This window comes from Emiliania huxleyi (assembly GCF_000372725.1).
Source record: "Emiliania huxleyi CCMP1516 unplaced genomic scaffold EMIHUscaffold_305, whole genome shotgun sequence".
Classification (NCBI taxonomy): Eukaryota; Haptophyta; order Isochrysidales; family Noelaerhabdaceae; genus Emiliania; species Emiliania huxleyi.
The window spans coordinates 74846-97303 of record NW_005199729.1 but is presented as its reverse complement, the minus strand read 5'-3'; the positions used below and the strand labels follow the sequence as shown (position 1 = coordinate 97303).

The 22458-nt window shown below is 66.7% G+C and overlaps 5 protein-coding genes across 5 annotated transcripts; 1 reads left to right on the top strand and 4 right to left on the bottom strand.

Moving 5' to 3' along the window:
• Positions 1-2109: 2109 nt before the first annotated feature.
• On the bottom strand, positions 2110-3681 carry EMIHUDRAFT_43333 (hypothetical protein; the record flags this gene model as incomplete). The annotated part of the gene is made up of 5 exons (XM_005774879.1): positions 2110-2253; positions 2321-2444; positions 2678-2797; positions 3008-3095; positions 3336-3681. Coding segments are annotated over 5 exons (822 nt in total), but the record flags the coding sequence as incomplete, so codon positions are not given.
• A 354-nt stretch (positions 3682-4035) lies between these two features.
• EMIHUDRAFT_240286 (hypothetical protein) lies at positions 4036-4658 on the bottom strand (the record flags this gene model as incomplete). Its single annotated transcript, XM_005774878.1, has 2 exons — positions 4036-4297; positions 4477-4658. The coding sequence occupies 2 exons, from the start codon at positions 4656-4658 to the stop codon at positions 4036-4038; spliced, it is 444 nt and encodes a 147-aa protein (XP_005774935.1).
• Positions 4659-10662: 6004 nt separating this feature from the next.
• Positions 10663-11314, bottom strand: EMIHUDRAFT_444260 (hypothetical protein). The gene has a single exon (XM_005774877.1). The coding sequence runs from the start codon at positions 11290-11292 to the stop codon at positions 10777-10779; it is 516 nt and encodes a 171-aa protein (XP_005774934.1). The 5' UTR covers positions 11293-11314; the 3' UTR covers positions 10663-10776.
• A 5504-nt stretch (positions 11315-16818) lies between these two features.
• EMIHUDRAFT_444258 (hypothetical protein) lies at positions 16819-20479 on the top strand. Its single transcript, XM_005774876.1, has 8 exons — positions 16819-16852; positions 16924-17207; positions 17366-17618; positions 17703-17989; positions 18061-18253; positions 18399-18946; positions 19066-19546; positions 19633-20479. Exons 2-8 carry the CDS (start codon positions 17020-17022, stop codon positions 20320-20322), a joined length of 2640 nt encoding a protein of 879 aa, XP_005774933.1. The 5' UTR covers positions 16819-16852; positions 16924-17019; the 3' UTR covers positions 20323-20479.
• Positions 20480-20483: 4 nt separating this feature from the next.
• On the bottom strand, positions 20484-21650 carry EMIHUDRAFT_240280 (hypothetical protein; the record flags this gene model as incomplete). Its single annotated transcript, XM_005774875.1, has 2 exons — positions 20484-20829; positions 21163-21650. The coding sequence occupies 2 exons, from the start codon at positions 21648-21650 to the stop codon at positions 20484-20486; spliced, it is 834 nt and encodes a 277-aa protein (XP_005774932.1).
• Positions 21651-22458: the final 808 nt, after the last annotated feature.

The following is a 22458-nucleotide window of genomic DNA, read 5'->3' as shown; positions in this document are numbered from 1 at the left end:
CCCGGGAGATGGGGGATCGGGGGGGGGCGGGTGGATGGGGGCAGCGCCTCGGGGGGAGCGGGGGGTGAGGAGGGCTGGCGACATCCGAGGAAACGGAACAGACGCAAGACATCGCGCAGGGCGAGAGAGTATGATCGAGGTCGGGAATAGTGCCGGCGCTAAGTGTGGGGAGCATGATTTGCGTGTGAAGTACAACTTAAAGACATGATTTGCGTGTGCAGTACGTCCTCAAGCTGCCTCACGCGTACCTTTTCAACCGGCTGCGCCCCCCGGCCGTCGCTGCCCCCCCGCAGATGAGAAACCCTGAATCCAAATTGATGAGCCCTCTCATCCCGGAGTGGTTCGATCCCACGCGAATCCGAGACGGTGACGGGCGCTGTCTCGGTGATCTCAGGCCCAGTGAGGTAGTGCATCAGACCTGTCCCGGATCCTGCTGACCAAGCTCCTCTTGTAGCTCGATCGGTCACACCGCCATCGCCGTCGGGGAGAGGGGGGACGACACTGCTTCGGCAGCGTGCACCTCGATCCTGTACCGTCTTTGTTATGACCCCCCCCAATGAACACACCAGTGAGGGTGGGCGAGACGATCGAGGGGTCCCGTACCATGCGGAACCGACCCTATCCAGTGCTCAAGTGCTCAAGAGAGATACTCGCCGCCGCTGCCTCGCCCAGCAATGTCCCCGCCCCCGTCTACCACAATTCCCCAGCCTTCAAACGTACAAAGGGGGCGGTGATGGCCTTACTGGCCGCTGAGGACGCCGGTGCATGCCGTGTAGGCAAGAGACAGCTGGCACGACAAGGGCGCGGACTGGCGCGGACTGGCACAAAAAAAATAAGAGAAAAAGGGGGCACCGCGGGCACGTGGCGGGGAGGATGCCAGCACTGTAGGCATGCGTATGGCGGTGCACGCGCGAAGGCGAACCGATGCTGCCGGTATTGGAGCCGGCGCGAGATCGTGGAAGATCCTGGGGTCACGTACTGAAAGAGAGAGCCCGAATCACTTTGAGTGTGATATCTGTGGTGAAAAAATCTCTCGCTTGCTCGAGTGTGCTCGCCAGAATTCTTTCTTTCCGCATAGCAAATTCTTTTGCAAAAAAAGAAAGAAAACAGACACCCAAACGAGGGATGGGGGAGGAGGACAGGGTCCCCAGACCCCACCTGCACGAGCAGGATTTTGGAAGGACGATCAGGGGGACAGGTGGGGCTCTCCTGCTCCTGACAAGGGACACGACAGGCTCGCAGCGCGGTGCACGGTGGACTCCCAACTCCACTGGCGGTCTCCATCTCAGTATCCTAGCGACCTGCCTCCAGCTTCTCGCTGGCAGTCTCTCGCTACCACAGGCACACTGACAGGGGTGGCAGGGGCGGCGGCAGGAGTCTCCCACATACTATGCGGGCCTCGCTAGAGGTGCGTCCTGTGTGTATCCTCGTCCTTGAGGTCTTGAGGGGAAAGGGGAAGGGGCTGTGTGTCTGTGCATGCATGTGTGTGTGTGTGCGCGCTGTGCGAGCCGCCCAATTTGCTAGTGTCGTGATGTATGTAAAGAAAGAAAGAAAAAATAGACAACGCTAGGGAGGTTGAGGGAGCCAATTCTTTTTCTACCTCCCTTCTTGGGCAGGAGCTGGCCGCGTCCACGGCCGTGTCCCACCTTTCCAAACGATGACGGACGCCTCTCGAAGTGAAGACGACTCCTGCCCCGCGACGGCGGCGGCGCCCTCGACGCCGCCGGCCACGGGCCTGCGTCCGTGTGTTTTACGTCGATCAGCCCCGTCGGGACTCGGTGACGAGCGCCGGCTCCGCACGGCCTGAGGCAGCGCATCAGAACCAGACCGCGCTCTTTGATGCGGTGCGCGCGGCGCGTCCCGACCGCGCCCTCCGAGGCGAGCGGAGCGGGCGGCGGCACCGAGCAGGAGGAGGAGCGCGGCGGCGAGGGGCCAGGCGACGAGACCCGGAGCGAGCAGGAGTTTGGCGCGGTTTCACTTTGCGGCTCCAGGCTGACGGCGCGGGCCGCGTGCCGCGTAGTCGCGGCGCCAGAATCATCGCCGGGTCGCCGAGGACCCGCCAGCAGCAGACGACGAGTCGCTGATCACGCGTCCGGCGGGCCCGAGCTCGACGACACGGTCGGCGATCCGGAGCGCCGACTTGCGGTGCGTGACGAGGAGGAGCGTCCTGCCGGCGAGGGCCTCCTCCACCGAGTCGAGCAGCGCCGCCTCGGTCGCCGGGTCGAGTGCGGCGGTGAACTCGTCTAGCGCGACCTGTGCACGGCGAGGCGGCGTGAAGAGGCGCCGGTCGAGCTGCGGGCTGGACTCGTCCGAGCGCGACCACGGGCGACGGGCGCAGCAGCACGCGCGCGAGCGCGATGCGCTGCCGCTGCCCACCCGAGAGTTGCATCCCCTGCTCTCCCACCTCGCGCTCCCACGCCCCTCCAGAGAGGGCGAAATCGCACCTGAAGAGAGAGCGCCGGAGATGGCTCGTGGGAGGAGGGAGGAGGGAGAAGAGAAGGGAGGCTGCAGGGAGGAGGGGGGAGGGAGGGGGGAGGGGAGAGGGAGGAGGGAGGCGAGAGGCAGCAGGGAGGAGGGAGGAGGGGGGAGGGGGGGAGGGAGGAGGGAGGAGCGAGGAGAAAGGAGCGAGGGGAGGGCGGAGACGGGCGAAGGAGACGAGGCTGGCGGAGCGTCTCACCCGGCGCGGCGAGCCGCATCTCGCAGCTCCTCCTCTGTAGCGTCCGGCTTGCCGAGGGCAATGTTGTCGCGCAGCGAGCCGCTCAGCAGGACTGGCTCCTGCGGCACCACTGCGACGCACCTGCGCAGGAAGGCTCCGAGAAGCTTCGGGGCAAGATCGCGGACCATCCCGAGGGGGCGGCGACGCACTCGCGGCGGAGCTGGTCCGGGTCGAGCGTGGACACATCGACACCGTCGAGCAAAACGCGCCTGAGACAGTGTGTGCTGTTGACATCGCGTGTTTTGTCAACACTAGTCGAGGTCCCACACGCGCCCTCCCGCAAGCTCGTACAGGGCTAATCTCGGCCATATCTCGGCGATGTCTCGCCCCCCCGCAGGCTCGTACAGCCCCGTGAGGAGGGAGATGAGCGTCGACTTGCCTACAGCGAGATATGGGGAGATATGGGGAGATATGGGGAGATATGGGGAGGGAGATGAGCGTCGACTTGCCTACAGCGAGATATGGGGAGATATGGGGAGATATGGGGAGATATGGGGAGGGAGATGAGCGTCGACTTGCCTACAGGACGCAAACGTCGGGACACGTCGCGGACACCATGCTTCTGCATGTGTTGATGTTGTCCTGGTACGTGTCGTGGGGAGAGGGGGGGTCGGCTTACCTGAGCCACTCTGCCCAATCACGGCGACACGCTCCCCCTGCCGCACGCGCAAGCTGAGCCCGTCGAGGATCGTCTCGGCCGGTCGCGTCGGGTAGGCGAACCGGAGGTTCTCGAAGGCGACCTCCCCGCGGCAGTCCGGCAGCGTGCCGGACCCGGTCAGAGGAGGCGGGCGGCCGATGAGGGCGAGAACGCGCTCCGACGCGCCGGCGGCGCGGCGCAGCTCGGCGTATGCGGTGGCGATGTTGCCGGCGTTGAAGCCGAGGAAGAGGGTGTACATGAAGAAGGAGGAGAGCTCGCCGTAAGAGAGAGCGCCGTCCAGCACCTGCTGCCCGCCGACCGCGAGAACCGACAGCAGAGACGACTGCATCGCGAGCCCCACGCCCGACTCGACGGCGGCGGCGTACAGCCCTGCGGTGGCTGCCTCGTCCCGCGCGGCCCGCACGCGCTCGTCGTACCGCTCGCTCGCGAGCCGTTCCGCCGCGAAGAGGCGCAGCGTTCGCACGTTGAGCAGCGCCGAGTGAGCCTCTGCGGCGGCGGCGGCGAGCGCCTCTTGCACCGCCCTCTGCCGCGCCTTGATCCTCTTGCCCATGTGCCGCGAGAGGAGGACCGCGGCGGGGAAGGTTGCGAAGGAGACGAGGCAGAGCTTCGGACTCAGCGAGACCATTGCGAGCGAGCAGCCACCCACCATGATCACGCCTGCTCACATCTCCTCGAGCGCGTGAAAGAGGCGCCGCCAGCCGGGCGCGCCGGCAGCCTCCCACCGCGCCGTCGCGCCTCGCAAGCCGTTGAGCGCATGGGTCGTGACCACGCGCTGCAGCGCCTCCGCGTCAGCCGAGAGGCGGGAGAGGAGCTCGCCTGTCGCCGCCGAATCGTGGAAGGCGGTGGACGCAAGCATGAGCGAGCTAAAGGCGCGCGAGCGCAGCGAGGCGGACACGCTCTCGCCCGCCATGTTGACAATGTACCTGGCCACAGCGAGGATGCCGCCGCGGCGGGGGGAGGCTGGTCGGGCCGGCCTGTGTGCCGTGGGGAGAGGAGGAGAGTGAGGGAGAGGCGGCGGTGCTCTCGCCCGCGGTAGGCCACGAGGCCGGCCTGCACGCCGGAGAGCGCAAAGAGGGCGAGCGCGGCGGTGTCCGGCGTCCACGAGCCGCCGCCGGAGAGGCAGCCGTCCATCACCTCGCCCATGACTCGCGGGAAGACCAGAGAGATGCTGCTGCTCGCCGTGAGCAGCACGAAGCCTCCGGCGAGCCGCCACCGCTCCGGCCAGAGAAAGGAGCGCACGAGAGCCGCCGAGTCGGCCGTCGAGAGAGGCTCGATGTCCGGCATTGCCGTGGCTGTTGGGAGAGCGGAGCTGCTGGCTCCGTTCGTGCCGGCAGAGCCAGTGGTGGAGGTGCTGGCTGCCTTGGTGGCGGCTGCAGCGGTGGCCGTGGCAGGAGTGCTGCTGCAGCGCCGAAGGCGCTGCGAGAGTGCGCGCGACGGCTCGCCGCGGTGGCAGTGGCACCTGCTGACGGCGCTGGCGGCGAGACGACGGCGAAGCATGGCTGCAGCGTCGTCGTCGACTCTGTCCCTCCTGAGGCCGCTAGGCTTGCAAGCCCTCCGCCAAAGAAGAATTTTAGGTACGTCGCGAACCTCCATAAGAAAGAACTTCGAAAGATGCGCGCCATTCGTTTTTCTTTTCCTCGCGTCTCGCCGCCGCTTGCACCGCCGCCCCCCGCCAGACACGCCGCCGCCCGCCCGCCTCCTCGACCTCCCCACCGACCTCCTCGAGCGCGCCCTCTCCCGCAGCGAGAGCCCCGCCGACATCGCTCGCGTCGCGGCCGTCTCGCGCCTCTTCCACGCCTCGCTTGCGCTGGAGGGCATCCGCGTGTGGGTGCAAGAGCGCGGCTTCGAGCTGCCGACGCAGCCAGAGGGCGAGAGCTGCCCCGTGCGGTGGCTGTGCCTCGCTGCGCTGCTGCGCGAGGCCAACCCGCCGGCGAGGGTTGCGGCAGGCCAGTCTCACAGCCTCTTCATCGACGGCGAGGGGCGGCTCTCGTCATGCGGCAATGCTGAGAACTGGATGCCAGGGCTGCTCGGCCACGGCGAGGGCGTGACGCGGCTCAACACGCCGACCCGTCTCCCCTCGACGCTTGGGCGGCGAACGTGCCGTGAGCGTGTCGGCTGGAGATTACCACAGCCTCGCCCTCACCAGCGGCGGCGCCGTTTGCAGCTGGGGTGATGGAGGCTACGGCGCGCTGGGCCACGGCGACCGGCAGGACCAGTGGCAGCCTAAGAAGGTCGAGGAGTTGACGGGCCAGCGCGTCGTCGCTGTCTGTTCTGGACGCGCGCACAGCCTCGCCCAGGGGGCACAGACACATCGCTCGCTGACAGATAAAAAGGCAAGATCGGATCGGAGCTCAAGCGATTTCTTTGTCTCCACCTATACCCGCCAGACCCTTGACCCTACACACCCTCACCGCCTGCGCGCCTGGTGTGTCTCCAGTCGCGCAGCTGGCCAGATCCGTCCTTCACCTCTTCTCCCTCTACCCACGACTTAGGCTGTATGTATGTTTCCTCTCGCACCCTGCCTCGTTCTTTTCCGTGTTTCTCTACAGCACCCTCTCGTTCCCTCAAAACCCCCGATGTTTTGCATTCCTGAAAATACCAGGTAATTTTGCCGGTTTCCTCAGGTTCACGGTCGAGGCCAACCTCCACGACGTCGTCGATCTCGGTCTGGGCCGCGTCCTGCATATAATGGAGCGTGGTGGGACGGCGTGCACTCGTGACAACGCACGCGCGAAGTTTGAAAAAGAATTTGAAAAGCTCGTGGCCGCCCACCAGTCTCTTTCTCTGTTTGTCTATTTAAAACGACGACCAAACAGCGCATCGCGCGAGATCACCGAGATTTTTCGACTGTTTGTTTCACATCCTCAGAGTAACTTCGCACTTGCAGCGCGCGAGTTTTTCTTTCCTGTGTGCTTACTCGAAGGCGACAGACGGACATGTGTGTTTGCTTGCTCGCAACGCGGGGCGACGCTCTCATGGACTCACGTCACGCGCCCACTAGCTCACGCCATCAGCCGTAGGATATGGCCGCCTCGCGACCGCTGGTAGGTGGCGAACTCGCGCTTCGCCTGCGAGATGCGTGCCACGACCTCGGGGCTGCTCACGGAGAGCTCCTTCCATGCGCGCTCCGGGTTGGCCGACGCCATGATGACGTCAGCGCGCTCCGACGGCGACGCCGCGGCCTTTGTTTTCTTTTTTCGACCCGCCGCGGCGTTGTATATTTGCTCCGAGGCTGGACATATTTGTGCGTATCTGATGCCATCTCCTTGCGTATTTCGCTTCTAGGGCGAAAGGCCGAGCGTTTTCGAAAAAAGAAAAAGCTGTCAGCGCCTGACGAAGCGCACCTGATGACAGCCGGTGTGGCTCTGAAAAGCACACCAGATAGCCATGCCAAGCGTCGTGCCTCTTCTCGTCTCACTGCCCTACGTCCTGGCTGCTCGGTGTGGCGTGGACAGCTGCACCGACGCCGTCCTCGCAACGCTCGCCCAAGATCTGACCGCCAACTACAAGGGCTTCTCATCGTGCGAGTCTCGCATGAACTGGGTGAAGAGCAACACCGGCCGGACAGAGGTGGAGGCTTGCGAAAAGGTGGCAGAGGAATTTCCGGAAGAGTGTGGCGCCTGCCACCCCTTCCAGTCGCCGCCTCCGCCGCAAACCTCGCCGTCGCCGTCGCCGCCGCCGCCACCATCACCACCGCCGCCGCCTCCGGCACCGCCGCCGCCGGCCCCTCCGCCGCCGGCCCCTCCGCCGCCCTCGCCGCCGCCGCCGTCGCTGTCGCCCTCACCGCCTCCCACGCCGCCGCCGCCGGCACCGCCGCCGCCGGCCCCTCCGCCGCCGGCCCCTCCGCCGCCCTCGCCGCCGCCGCCGTCGCTGTCGCCCTCACCGCCTCCCACGCCGCCGCCTCCGGCACCGCCGCCGCCGGCCCCTCCGCCGCCGGCCCCTCCGCCGCCCTCGCCGCCGCCGCCGTCGCTGTCGCCCTCACCGCCTCCCATGCCGCCGCCTCCGGCACCGCCGCCACCGGCCCCTCCGCCGCCCTCGCCGCCGCCGCCGTCGCTGTCGCCCTCACCGCCTCCCACGCCGCCGCCTCCGGCACCGCCGCCGCCTGCCCCTCCGCCGCAAACCTCGCCGCCGCCGTCGCTGTCGCCCTCACCGCCTCCCACGCCGCCGCCTCCGGCACCGCCGCCGCCTGCCCCTCCGCCGCAAACCTCGCCGCCGCCGTCGCTGTCGCCCTCACCGCCTCCCACGCCGCCGCCTCCGGCCCCTCCGCCGCCGGCCCCTCCGCCGCCCTCGCCGCCGCCGCCGCCGCTGTCGCCCTCGCCGCCTCCCACGCCGCCGCCTCCTGCACCGCCGCCGCCTGCCCCTCCGCCGCCCTCGCCGCCGCCGCCGTCGCTGTCGCCCTCGCCGCCTCCCACGCCGCCGCCTCCGGTGCCGCCGCCGCCTGCCCCTCCGCCGCCCTCGCCGCCGCCGCCGTCGCTGTCGCCCTCGCCGCCTCCCACGCCGCCGCCGTCCGCCTCGCCATCGCCGCCTCCTCCGTCGCCTTCATTGCCGCCGCTCGCCCCGCCGATCGAAGGCTGTATGGACTCGATCGCCAAAAACTTCAACCCGGATGTCGACGTCAACAACGCCGCCCTCTGCAAGTACAACTTCGCGGACGGGGAGATCGCGGTGTTCGGCTACATCACGAACTGCGAGGTGTTCGTCGACCAGAATAGCGACCTCCTGCTCGACTCGAGCGTCAACGAGCTCGGCTTCCCCACCGAGCGGAGCGGCACGAGCACCATCAACGGCGCCTTCTTTGTCGAGATTGGCGCTGCCGAAGAGCGCGTGCGGGTGAAGCCGGCTGCGCTGGGTGACAATCCTGGCCGCTGCAGGGACAGCCTAGCAAACAGGCCGCTCAACCTGCCCCTCGAGTCATCGCTCCTCCGCGGAGAGGGTAGCACCCAGGTGGAGAATGGCGACAGGAGTAGAATCATCACGCCGCTCTCCGCGGCGTCGGCGCCGCTGCTGCGGCCCAACGCTACGAGCGTCGAGGTGGCGGACGCTTCGATGCTCACGTGCGAGAACCTGCTCCCGTGCGTCCCGTGCGAGTCGAGTGGCTCGTCACGGCCGTGCATCTCTGTGGAAGGCCCGCGCTGTGAAGGGCAGGCGCCGCCCTTCACAGGGTTAGGAATCGATGCTTGTCGCTTCCCGAACTCTAAGCAGCCGCAGCTGGTCAACGAGTTCGACGCGTTGCGCTTGTTGCTCGATGGGTCCACGGACTTGGCCGTCGTTGCGTGGCTCGCGACCCAGCGCAACATCGACTTCATGCTCGGCGCCGGCTGCGCCTTCACCGTCCTGAAGTGCGCCAGCGACGAGCTCTGCTTCCCTTCTTGTGCCTCCCTTTGTGAAGGCGTTGGCGTGGCCGCAAACTCGCTCGTGCAGGTGGGAGACGTGCTCTACCGCACCTTGGCCAACTTTACGACGCGCGGCTGGTTGTGCGGCCGGTGAAGGGAAACAAGCGCGAGTCAGAGCGACGCCGGCGACGGCGATGTCGTAGGTTAGAGAGAGCTAAAGAAATCAGAGAGAGGGGTAGGAGGGTGGGAGCAGGAAGGGAGCGAGAGAGAGAGGGAGTCCCCTGTGAGAAGGGCGGACTCGACACAAAAGTGGCGACACAGCTTACAGCCAGCTTACAGCACACACCAGTCATTGGCGTATTTTGGTTTTCTTAACGGTTGTTGGGACTAATCGATTTCACAGCGTGCTGGTCGTGAAGAGGCGCTACTAATGGAGATCGAGGGAGACCATGAACTGTCGAGCGGCCGCAAGGCAAAGGCCGCGCGCACAGAGAAGCTCCCCCCGCCGTCGAGGGAAGGGCCGAGGGCGTGTCAAGCCCGTCGGCCCCGGACAAGGTCAAGGCGCTGTTCACGGGCGCGGTCATGACGCCCGAGCTCGCGCCGAAGTCCACCCTCCAAGAAGAAGGAAACCTGTGCCCACAGTCGGGGCTCTCGCCCCCCGGTGTGAACATGAAGGCGCCCCCACCCCTCGCAGCGTTGGACCTCGGTGTGCGACTCCATCACATGCCGCTGCTGGGCCTCATTCTTGTCCCATGCATGGTGCTTCCCACAGTTCCCACTGCTATCATCAGTGACCGCGCCGCGCAGCTAATGACCGACGCAGAACGGCAGCAGTTTTACCTGACGGCTTTCGCTGGTGGCCCGCTTGCACTGCTGGGTGGCACTTTCTTCCGCGTCATCAACGGGCGCGAGCGCGAGGGTTTTGCGGCGGATCCTGTCGTCCGCCGCCTCGGCGGCGAAGAAAAGGTGCGGGCGGCACGGCGGCGGCTGCGGAAGGAGGGCTTCAGCGTTCTGTTCGACCCGTCGCTCTTCCGCTAGCAGGCGCGGGCGAGGGGACGGGCCGCGGGCAACGATGCATTACCGCGCGAACCGCCGCCTGCGGCGCGCCGGCGCAACGCTGTGGGCGCCGCCTCGCTGCTGCTCTGCGCGGGCTTGTGCGGCTGCACCTTGCCAGAGGCGAGGGCGGCGGCGCCGCGATGCTCGTACGCCGCCCTCGAGGCCTTGCCGGAGCGGCTGACGCGGGTGGCCAACAACGCCCTCGCCGTGGACGTGCGCGCCACGAGGGCGATCTTCACGGACGAGCGCCTCCTCGCCGACCCCGCAGAGCTTACCACTGCCCTCGAGGCGTGCACGCCCGGCGACGCCACAGAGCCAAGGAAGCGGGAGGTGCTGGCGGCGCTGGCGGACGTGCGCGAGGAGCTTGAGTACCAGGTACCATAGCCTCGACCCACGATGCGCCGAGATGCGCCGAGATGCGCCCGGGAGGAGGGGCTCGAGCACCAGCCGCCGCCATCCTCGCCGACCCACCTCCTCCCGGGACCTCTCTCCTCCTCAGGTGCTCAAGGGCGTATCGGACCCGCGCAGGCGGGACGAGGACGACGCTGCAGACTTGGCGCGCTCCGCCAAGCGGGCGCGCGGGACTGTGCAGCGCTACCTGGACGTGCTGGAGGCGCGCGGGGCGGCCAGGCTCACGCGGTAGCGAAGGCAGCCTTAGGCCGCGCAGTAGCGAGCTTTGAGTCGTCTCTCGTGTGCGCATGCCCGCCGAGGCGCGAGCGCGTGTGTTGTGCGCAGCTTTTAGAGTGCATGTACGCGCGGCACGTAGAGTACACGCACCCCGCACGCGCTGCAGTGTGCAGAGCGAGTGACGTGAGAGCCGGGTCATGTCACATGTGAGACCCTGTGGCTGCGGGAGACGTGAGAGAGAGAGGCGCGAGACGTCTTTGACGAGATCGAGAGCGAGGGCGCGTCTCGCTCTTTTGATTCGAGTAGAATTGTACATGAGACGGAGGAGGACTTGAAGACATGCAGCACAGTCAATCCACAGTCGGCCGAGCGGCCCCAGGGCACGCTCACGGCTGCGGCGAGATCCACGTGCGGCGGAACTCTGCGGCAGCGCAAGCCGCCTCCGCGCTGAACGCGCCACGCGCCAAAAAGAGGGAGGCCCAGCGATCGTCCTCCGCTTCGTCGCTCTCGAATGTGGTGATGGTGGCGTCACGAGCCGCAGCGGTCGCGAGCTCGAGCGCCGCATGGTCGACATTGACAGTTCGGGACATCTCGTCCGCAAAGCGCTGTGCCTCGCGGCCAAGAGCGGCCGTCAGCGGATCCTCGTCGGCGGCGTCGGCCATGGCCATTTTGGCGGGCCGAGACCGGGGAGTCGAACGCTTAGGGATGTCGACCAAAGCAAAAGGACTTGGCGCGAGCACAGCCTCCGCCAAGTCCGCTAGCAACGATTGCCTCTGCTCGGGTCGCAGTGGCTGCGCTGGGCGTCCACCGATCCAAACCCGCTTGCTGCCGGAGGGCACGAAGTGTGGACCGATCGCGACGGCGGCGGCGCTCGGAGGTAGCGAGGCGAGGAGCGAAAACATTGTGCAAGGCCTGGCGTCGGCCTGGAAGGAGTTCTCGTCGGGTTTCGGTCCCCCGCTGATGAGTCGGTGGGCGAGATCAAGCGAGCTGATTGTGTGGCAGCCAGCTGGCTGTGTGTCTTGTGAGCCTTTTGTGTCTGTGTGTCGCTCGTGCGTGTCGCCATCATCTGTCCAGCGTCCACCCATACCGCGTTGGTGTCCAGTCCGAGCCTGGCTGTTCTTCACCTTTCTACCTACCTACCTGAGCTGATGATTATTTTTACATCGAAGTTATATTTCAGGTATGCGCACCGCCCAGCCTGCGGCGGGCGCGCTGCGGCCGCACGTCTAACTTCGTCATAGTGCCACGACGTGCGGCCTAGATTTAGCCCACGCGCCTCTGCTCGCAAACACTCACCCATTGAATTGTCACTGCCCGTGAGTGCGAGATAGGGCTAGCCGCAGGCAGCTAGCCCGTGAGGAGAGCGTCCATAGACACCTCACTTAGACCCCACACACGGTCTCGTCCGTGCCTCGCCGGCCGGAGAGATTGCTGGAGGTAGAGCAAGCCTGCTCTAGCCTCGCATGTCACTTCCTGTCGTCTGTTGTGTCGTTGTGCCCTTGTTTGTTTCTCTTGGCACGGTGGAGTGCTGGGGGGGGCGACAGGGAGGATATGGCCTTGAGTTATGTGTAAGCCGACTCAGGGTGTGTGGCAGCCCGCTGGCTGTGTGTCTTGTGAGCTTGTTTGTGTCTGTGTGTCGCTCGTGCGTGTCGTCATCATCTGTCTAGCGTCCACCCATACCGCGTTGGTGTCCAGTCCGAGCCTGGCTGTTCTTCACCTTTCTACCTACCTACCTAGGTATGTGTGCGTTTGCGCCATGTCCCGTGCCCTCGGTCACTGTCTGTTTAGGTATATTGTTGGCAAATCAAGACACAGAGCTCACACAGAATCACAGCGGGAGTCTGTGTATGTGTGTATGTTAGGAAGGTGAAGATCAGCTATGTTGGCAGAAACCATCTCCAGGCATCGGTGTCGCACCTCATCAGCGAGGCTCAAGCGAGCTGGATGATGGGAGAGAGAGATGGCGCCAAACAAGATACTCCATCAAGAGACAAGACGACCAGCCTGGACTCGAACCTCCAATCAGAAAAGAATTTTACAACAACACTCCCTCGCACGACACTGGGCACGGGACTGGCGCGCACTGGCACTAACACACAGGTACACCACGGGAGCCGCCTAAGCGACTCCTGCGAGGACGGCGAGGCACTTAGCTCCGTGCACTCCGACCGCCCCCGCCACAGGCAAGCTCATTCACAACCTGCTCTGCGATTGCCGTATGAAGAACGACCGAGATACGCTGCTTCTGCAGCCCCAGCCAATTCTTAGTGGTCCAAGTCACCTCATCGAGGTATTGGGCCCGCGTCAGCTTGTTCTGTAGCACGTCCGCCGCCTTCCGGAGGATCTCACGGACCCCCTTTCCGAACCCGCCGAACGATTCGAACAGCAGCAGCTGCACTTCAACGCCCACTTGTCTTCCCTGGCGTAGCGATAGTCCCCGCTGTAGGACGGTATGCGGCGGTCGCCGCCCACCACCCTGCCCCCCCTGGTATGCCAGCGCCCGGTCCCTTGCCCTCTCAACCAGAAAAGAAACATGTAAGCCTCAGTGCAAGGTTCCTGGAGAGCGACGCGACAGAGGAAGAAGCGACAAGGGAGAGAACGACGAGAGTGGGACGACCGCGAGGTGGCATGAAGGTTGCAGCGAGAATCGGCGAGAGACTGCGAAGAGAGATAGGAAGAGGCAGACTCCCTAGGGTGGGCGACGGCTAGCGCACCACACACCTCGCGCTTAAAATCCCTGTGTGGTGGCGGCGTGCCGTCCTCTCACACCAAGGGGGCGCTGTCGGCTGGTAGTCGACAAGCTGCCGAGCGCAAATCACTCTGTGTGACACATTTCTTGTTGGCTTCTAAAAATCTCTCTCTCTCCGCGCCGTCAGGTATGGCGTCGGCGCACTCGCGGGTCGCGTCCAGCAGCGCTCTTTGTTCTGACGAGGTGCTGTGCTCTAGCTGGTCGCTGCGTGTCACCATCCGGCTCGCACCCGCCGCCACTCCCTCCTCGTACGGCGAGAGGGCGTCCGCAGGAAACAGATTTCTTTCTTGACGCAGCCGACATTGACGGCCGTGACTTGCGAGCAGCTGCTGGGCGTAGGACGTCTGGAATCTTGCTGCCTGTACATTCGAGCCCCATAGAAGCAGCAGCAGAGCCGTTGCCATGCAGCAACCTCTGGTGGTGCCGTTGCTCCTTCTCTCTGCCGGGTTGGCCGGAGCCTCGTCGGCCCTGAGCTCGGTCCGCTTGTGTGGGCTCTTCCCAAGATTCCGCACAGCTGCGCAGGACTTCAAGGCCGACGATTCGGGCACCCGCCGATTTGCTGCCTTTGTGCAAGCGATCCGCGAGGTCAACAACAAGACGGACGGCATCGCCGACCATTTGCTGCCGACGACCGAGGTCTTGTTTACTCAGCGCGACTCGAGGCGGGACGGTGCGACGGCCTTCTTTGAGGCGCGGGAGCTGGCGACGTCGGCGTTCAAAGGGCAGGGCTGCGACGCAATAGTCGGCGCCGCGTCGTCGGGCCCGTCGGCGCTCGCTGCGTTGGCGCTCAAGGAGTCGTCGACGCCGCAGGCACGTTTGGGACCCCTGCTCCTGCCTGCCTGCTCCTAGCTGCTGCTGCCCCCACACGCGCGCCACGCACGGCGCCACCCGCAGGTCTCGTACTCGAGCACGTCCGCCGGGCTCAGCGACGGCTCGACCTACCCCTACTTTGCGCGCACCGTGCCGTCAGACGACTTCCAGGCGAGAGAGAGAGGCAGCCGAGAGACAGCCGAGAGGCAGCCGAGAGACAGCCGAGATCTACCGAGATCTAGCCGAGATGTCGCTTCCGGGCGCGCGCGGCCATAGACAGAGAGCGGAGCAGCAGTCGAGACGGCAGCCGGCCGCGGCGTCATCATCGGACTAGGCACATGACATGCTGCATTTGCACATGCACCGGGTCGGCCCCAAGCCTCCTCGGCCTCGGCCCAGGCGACCGGCCTTGCCGACCTCGTCCACTCCCTCTTTGGCTACAAGAGGATCGCCACCGTCGCCTCGACCGACGCGTACGGCGCGCAGAGCCAAGGGCGTAGACCCCGTGGGGTAGCGGAGGAGTAGGAGGAGTAGCGAGGAGAGGAGCGGCGGGCTGCAGGCGCGTCGGGCATGCTCGCGTTCAAGCGGCGGGCGAGCGCGCTGGGCATCGTCACCCTCGCCAGCGTCTCCATCACTGGCGGCGCGAACGATGAGAGCGACTTCAGCGAGCAGACGGAAGCGTTGCGCGCGTCTGGCGCGACGGTGATCGTCATCTTCGCGGGCGGGTACGACGCGTCCCTCTTCATCGAGAAGGCGTACGACGCGGGCGTGGGCGGGCCTGGCTTCCTCTGGCTCGGCTCCGACGCCGTCTCGCAGGCTTCGACCATGGCGCGCATCGAGGACCCGACGGTCAGACGGCACGTCTTCCAGGCAGACACTTCCCAGACACTTCCCAGACACTTCCGAGACACTTCCCAGACACTTCCCAGACACTTCCCAGACACTTCCCAGACACTCCCCAGACACTTCCCAGACACTTCCCAGACACTTCCCAGACACTTCCCAGACACTCCCCAGACACTTCCCAGACACTCCCTAGGGCTTCTTCGGCCTCACCCCGTCCGCAAGCACCGACTCGCCCATCTTCCGGCGGTACAACCGGAGCCGCAGCGCCATGCCCTCCACGGCGGGCGACGGCGCCGGCAACTGCGACTTGGAGATCGACGACGACGGGGTGCAGATGTGGGCGGCGGACAACGACGGCAGCGCGAGAGACGCCGGCCGTGTGCCGAGTGCACGTGCGCGGCTCCGCGAGGTGAGCCGGGGTTGGCGCGGGCCGTAGGCAACGCGAGCACGCCGCTCGTGTGCTCCGGGTCGGACAACCAGCAGCTAGACATCTACGCCATGTACAGCTACGACGCCACCTTCGCCCTCGCACACGCGCTGCACAGGCTGGTCGAGCACGCGCGGGTGGCAGAGGCGCGCGGCGCTTGCGCGCACGCCGCACCCACACGCACTGGGCCTTGCACTCCGCCGGGCTCCTCTCTCTCGACGTTGCGTCGCGAGGGTCGCCTCCCGCCTCTCGTCAGCGTGTGTGTGTGTGTGTGTGGAGAAGCCAGCCGGGAGAAGCTCGCCACGCCCTCAACCCAGGTGCGCGGCGGCGAGCGGACCTAACCCGAACCGTAACCCTAACCCTAACCCTCACCCCAGGTGCGCGGCGACGAGCTCTACGAGGCGCTCGTGACCAACGTGAGCTTCGAGGGCGTGACGGGCCGGATCGCATTCAACGACGCGTCGGCAGACGCCACGCCGCGAGAGTCGCGCGAGGGCGCCCGAGGTGGCGCGAGGTCGACCCGACGTCGGCCGAGGATAGGCGGACCCGTCGCGGCGGACGCACGGCGACCGCACGTCGGGCGTGCGGTACGACCTCTGGAACTTTGGCCAGGCGCGGCTCGGCCGTGGAGGCGGCAGCCTCCCCTTTCCACCCTCCGTTGTGTTCACACCTCCGGCTCTGAATGGAACAGACGGAGCTCTCCGTAGTGGGCGCGTGGCAGCCGTGCTCCGCCGGGGCCGCGGCGTGCAGTGAGATCTCGACCAGCGCCAACTTCACCTACTCGACAGCCGACAACAGCAAGCCGCACGACGGTAGCGAGATTGCATCGAGATGCACCGAGATCACCCGAGATCATCCGAGATCACCCGAGACGTAGGCAGCGAGATCGGCCTGCTCTTCGCCGAGAGTGGGAGCGGCGACGGGCCCAAGATGGCCGCGTGCGCCGCATTGCTCGCGCTGAAGCATGTGAATGAGGGCAACGGCTCAGTGGTGCCCGAGCTGAGCCGGTACGGGCCGAACGCGCTCCAGTTTGTGCCGAAGCCGATCGGCATTGTCCGCGCGGACGTGGCCTCCGCTATCCGCGGCTACGAGTCGATCCGCGACCGGATCGACGGCTTTGTCGACGGCGCCGCCTCGCGCACGAACGTGCGCTTCGCCGCGCGCGGGTTGCGCCTCTGCTGCATCCAGGGCACACACACACGTCGCGCGCCTCTCGGCGATAGGTCCACGTGGCGCAGCTCGGCGCGCTCGACGGCGTGCCGCAGCTCAGCTACTACTCCTCCGCCCCCGAGCTGTCGTGCGACGTGCAGTACACCCACTTCGGCCGCTCGTACGTCTCCGACAAGATCTCCTCGTCCGTGCTCGCCGAGCAGCTCGCCGGCTACGGGTGGACCCCCCCCGCCCCCTCCCCACACGGACCCGAACACACACACACACACACACACCACACCACACCACACCACCGCCCCCCCCCCTCCCTCCCCCACCCCCCCCACCCACCACCACCACCACCACCACCACCACCACCGCCGCCGCCCACCGGCAGCCTCCTCACCGGCCTCCCGCGCCGCCCAGGTGGCAGCACTATGGCGTGCTGCACGTGCGGGATGAGTGGGCCGTCGGCTACCAGGAGCAGCTGCGCAGCACGCCTGTGGACATGCCTGCGACACGTCCCTGACATGTCCGCGGCACGCGCCTCAGGAGCACCTCGCGCAGAATGCGTTTCGGCTTGGCCTGACGCAGTTCAGCGGCAGCTGGACGGAGAGCAACGCGGCGGAGATCCGCGAGGCGGTGCAGATGATGAGGGACATCGGAGTGAACATCATCGTCTCGCTGAGCTTCGAGGTCGACCTGCTTCCGCTGCTAAGCAGCGCAGAGGACGAGGGCCTGCTGGCAGACAACTTTGTGTGGATCATCATCGAGGGCTCCGGCAGCGCCGCCAACCTAGGCACCAACCCAGAGGCGACGCGCCTGATGGCCGGCATGTGCGCACAGCTCCCGCCTCTCTCCTTCACCCCTCCGCCTCACTCCACTCCCCGCGCTCGACTGCTCGCCCCCCTCCCCGCCAGCTCCCTCCTCGCCGCTCGCCTCCCCGCCAAGGCGGCCCGAGACACGCCTGAGACACCCGAGACACGTCGCACAGGCTCTCCTTTGAGGCCAACCCGGTGCCCGCCTTCGGCTTCCAGCGGCTTGCCAGGCTGTGGAGCAGCCTCGGACCCGACGATTGCACCCGCGCCGGCGCCGGAGGCATCTTCGACGTCCCGCCCTCCGTCTTCTCGTCGCCGCCCACGCAGTACGCCGCCTTCGCGTACGACGCCGTCGCCGGGCTCGCCATGGGCATGCGCGCGAGCGACAACCCTCACCGGGGCACAGACGTCCTTCGCTCGCTCGCAAGGGTGCGCGCTCCCGCTGCGGGACGGGTCCATGACACTGACACGCCCATGACACGTCCATGACACGTCCATGACACGCCCTGGCAGGTGAGCTTCGACGGCGCATCCGGGCCTGTCGCCTTCGACGCCCGGCTGGACAGGAACGCTTCGGGGCTCATCTTCACCTTCTCCCGCTTTTTTACGGAGACGGCTGATTGGCCCCGCCGGAGGCTGGTTACTGATACGGAGACGGCTGATTGCTCGAACGAGCCAGCCTCTCCCGAGCCAGTTTCGTGCAAGAGGCTGGCCCCGCGGATCTGCAAGATACTGCCCGGCGAAGCTGCGGCGGTGGACTGGGAAGCGGTCGAGACCGTGCCCCTCCTCTTTCGAGACGGGTCCGCCAAGCCAGCCCGAGGATGCCCTCGCTCCACCACGGCCGTTCACCCGTCACTGCATGGATGCCTAGGTCCGCCACGCCGCCCGAAGACGCCCTGCTCGCGCGCGAGCGGGAGCGTGAGGCGGAGCGGCGGCAGCAGCGCCGCCTCATTATCCTTCTCACCTCCGTCTTCGGCGCGCTCCTCCTCCTCTTCGTGGCGCTCACCTACCGCGCGAGCCTCTCCGTGCGCAACTTCAAGCGGCGCGAGATCGCGGCCAAGCAGGCGCGCGAGATGACCCGAGATCGACCGATATGGCCCCGAGTCCACCCGAGGTCACCCGAGGTCATACGCGGTCAAAGGGGGTCACCCGAGGTCACCCGAGGTCACCCGAGATCACCCGAGGTCACCCGAGAATGCGGCGAAGCAGGTGCTCGAGGCGATCCGCGGCGTACACCGGCTCGACCACCCGTGCGTGCTGCTGCCGGCGCGCGCCTTTCTGCGGATGGGGTCACTGCGCGAGCACGAGGCGCTGCGTGCCGAGGGCCAGCTGCTCTTTTACGACTCGCCGCGGCAGCTCGCCGACAAACACGTCGTCTTCTTCTCGCACCAGTGGCTCTCCTTTGGCACGCCCGACCCGCTCGGAGTGCAGTACAGAGTGATGGCCGCGTCGCTGCGGCGTGTCATCGCCGACACGGGCTGGGAGGAGGCCAACGTGCAGGTGTGGGTGGACCTGGCCTCGATCCCCCAGAGCAAGCCCCTGCTCAAGCAGCTGGCCGTGCAGACCATCGCCTGTTACTGCGCGGCTGCACACGCCTTTGTGATTTGCGCGCCGACCACGATTCACGCGGACACGGGCGAGGTGTGCAACGTGCAGTCGTACCAGCGCCGGATGTGGTGCCGCTGTGAGCAACTGTGCCACGTGCTGCGCAAGGGCACAGGCACGATGTGGTGCGCGACCACAGAGGACGACTGCAGGTTGCAACGCCGCCACCTCGCCGCCACCTCGCCGCCACCTCGCCGCTGCCGGCCCCGCCGCTGCCGCCTCGCCCCCGCCGCCCTCACTGTCGCCGCCGCCGCCCCCTCTCTCTCCACAGGCGCCTCGGCGAGCTCGACAGCGAGTGGCTGATGTCGGTGCTGCGCGTGTTTGAGGGCGACGTGACGGACGAGGGCGACTACCTCTCGATCGTGCTGCCCATTCTCGGGTTGTACGCGGAGCTGTACGCCCTGGAGCTCAAGCGGCGCGCGCAGGCGGTGCCGTGGCAGTCCTCGCCCGCCGCGGCAGCCGAGGCGGCGCTGTGTCAAGTGGGCAGCGAGGAGCGGCGCGCCCAGACGCTGCAGCTCGTGCTCAACGAGATCCGCGGCGCGAAGCGGGGCGAGATCTTCCCGCCGAAGTTGCGCATGTCGGCGCAGCGGCTCGCGCAGCTGCCGCTCCGGAAGCGGCTCCTCTCGCGGCTTCCGACACGCGTCTTTGGAGGGTGCTTCGACCCGCGCCGGGACTTGTTTGGCGAGCTGATCCACCTCGTTGAGCGCGCCATCGATCTGGACCCGCAGATCCTGGACGAGGCCGTCGCGCAGGCGGAGAGAGAGAGAGAGAGATTCGACCACCCGAGAGGGGAACCCGGCAGTCTCCGCGGCTGACCGCGAGATTTGCCGCTACGCAGGCGGAGAGCGGGCACGACGTGCAGCGAGTGCAGAAGAAGATTGAGAGGTCGCTGAGCCGGAGGAGCACCGCCTCGAGCGGCTCGCGGTGGACCCCGACGGTGATGCGGCGCCTGCCGGCCTTGAAGAGGCCCCCCTCGGACAGGCGCAGCGAGGCAGAGCCGGCGAGGGCGGAGGCCGGCGGCGAGGCTGGAGCGGACGGTGCGAAGTGCTCGCCTGCGGAGACGCGCAGCACCACGTGCTCGCACACCACGGACGACAGCGGCGAGTCGGCCAAGGGCGAGCTCGACGACGCGGACGGTGCAAAGATGGAGGCGGTGGCAGCGGACGCGATCCGGGCGATCCACGCGTACGGCAGAGGCGACGCCGACAGGGCGCGCGCCGGCCCACCCGGACCCAACGTCGAGCTCGGCTTGGTGGTCACCGACCACGCAGCGCTGGTGCGATCGTGGAGGCTCTCCTTCTCGCCGACTCCCGACCAGGAGGGGCGTAGTCCCGGCGGGGGAGTGCAGACGCCGACCGGCCAGGCCCCCGCCACCGACCACGCGGCGCTGATGCGGGCGTGGAGGCGCTCATCCGAGAGGTCACCACCATACCGGAGCAGTGGGGGGTCGAGCGCGGGCGACGCGAGCGATGGGACGGCGACCAAGGAGGGGGGAGCAGGAGGAGCCTCTGGGCCGGAGCGGGTGTGACACGGCGGCTCGCACTGTCTGTCTCTCTCTACAAGTGCTTTTGTGACTGAGTTTTCAGTTTTGAGTCGTCATCTCCGATCTCGCGGTACGTGATAGCTTACCCTCTTACGTGTGTGTGTACGTCTCTCCCTCAGTACTCTAATCCGACATGGACATCGGCGTCATCTCTGAAAAGGGTTTGTGGCCCCCGCGGCTTGCCCCACATCAAGCCTCCCAAAGGGATCAAGCAGATCATCCCCGCCCGCCGCAGAGAGAGGCGGCACCGATGGTGACGCCGGCGCAGCGCACGCGGACCACGGGTCGCCGCTCGTGTCGAACGGGTTAGCAGCGCCCGAAGCCGCTGCGGCCGCAAACCCGCCCCCTGCTAGCGAAGCCGAAGGAGCAGCACCGAAGGCAGCCCATGGGTCGCCAGAGGACGGGGTCGGCTGTGCCGTGGAGGGCGGGGTCGGCTGCGAGAGCACCGGCGCTGCCGACGCCGCGGCGCCGCCGCCAAACAGATCGTCGAGGCTCGCCCCAAGCAAGTCTGGCGGCGGCGACGGCGTGTGCGCAGGTGCTGCGTGGCCATCGGCACCGCCGCCGCCCGCGCCGCCGCCCGCCCCCGACGCCGTGGACCCCCACGGGTTGTCATCAGCTGTGCCGAGCCCAAAGGCCGTGCCGGCGGGCTGAGCACTCCAGGGGTCGTCAAAGACCCGCCCCTCCTGCGGCTGCTGCGGCGGCGGTGGTGGCGGCGGCGGTGGCGGCGGTGGCAATCCTCCGGGCCGTCCCTCCCCGAAGATGGGCGTGGGCGCCGGGGCGGCGGAGTGGATGGCGGAGTGGGCGGCGGAGTCCCGGTCGGTGCACAGGGCAGCGGGAGGGAGCAGGGCGCGGAGCGCCGCCACCCAGAGGCCAAAGGTGACCTCGTCGTCGAAGGAGACGTCGAGCGACTCGCGCCGGCTGCCGGGCTCGACGCCTCCGCCTGCAGGGCCGATGCCTCCACGGACCTTGTACTGCGCTGGCGGAGAGGACGAGGCCGACGCGCCGCTGCCGCCCTCGTGGAAGCGCAGCGACAGGGAGAGGTAGTCGCGACCCGGCGCCGAGAGGCGGCCGCGGTAGCGTTTGAAGACTTCACTCTCTCCCCCAACGAGCAGGCGTGAGACGTGTCGCAGCTCGACGGCGCGCGATCTCGGCAACAAACCGGACACGACGCCGCGCGCCGCCCATGAGAGCGTGCGCTCGTCCAGCGACAGAGTGAAGGTGGTGGCGTGCGGCGTGCCCTGCTCCCCAAACTTTACAGCCACGCAGCCCGACTTGAGCAGGGAGATGCCCTCGACCGCGGCGGCGGAGCGCATATCGGTAGGCTGCGAGCAGACCGAGGGGCTCACCGCTGACTACTCTGGGTGGAACCTCCAGCGTTGCACGGCGTCTTGACGAATGGAAGAATTTTGGCACCCTCACGGGTAGGGGGTCTCTCACAGCACCATTCAACAACGCAACACAAAAAAGAAGTGAACCGCCGGCGCGGGCGCCTGGCGGCGCCGCTGCGCAACAAGGGTTTCCAGGTTTTAGATCTGTATTGGTGTCGGCACACATCCCCACATGAGGTCAGCGGCGCGCAGTGCCTCTCTCGCAGGCCGATTTTGGCTGTTTTCGAGCTTGTTTTTGTTTTCAGTCTAGGGGGGGCCGACCCCCTCAGAGGCGGCGGGCGGGCGCCCACTGACCGAGAGATCAAAAACGCTCGGCCCGCCGTGTGTCACGGGACGGGCGTCTCTCCGCCAGCACTGTCGAAAGTCGGATCTGGTGGATGGAGGATCAGTGAGTTACCCGCTTACTTGAAGAAAACAGCCAGACAAAAGGCAACACGCCGCAGGCATACGGATTTTAAAATTCTCGCGCCAGTCCCGTGCCTAGAGGTAGTAAAGAAAGAAAGAAAGAAAACAGACAACCCAAGGGAGGGATGGGAGGACGGCATGCCGCCACCACACAGGGATTTTAAGGAGAGGAGTGTGGTGCTGGCCGTCTCCCCACCCTAACCCTTGGTCGTCTGCCTCTTTCTATCTCCCTTCGCAGTCCCTCGCCGATTCTCGCTGCAACCTTCATGCCACCTCGCGGTCGTCCCACTCTCGTCGTTCTCTCCCTTGTCACTTCCTCCTCTGTCGC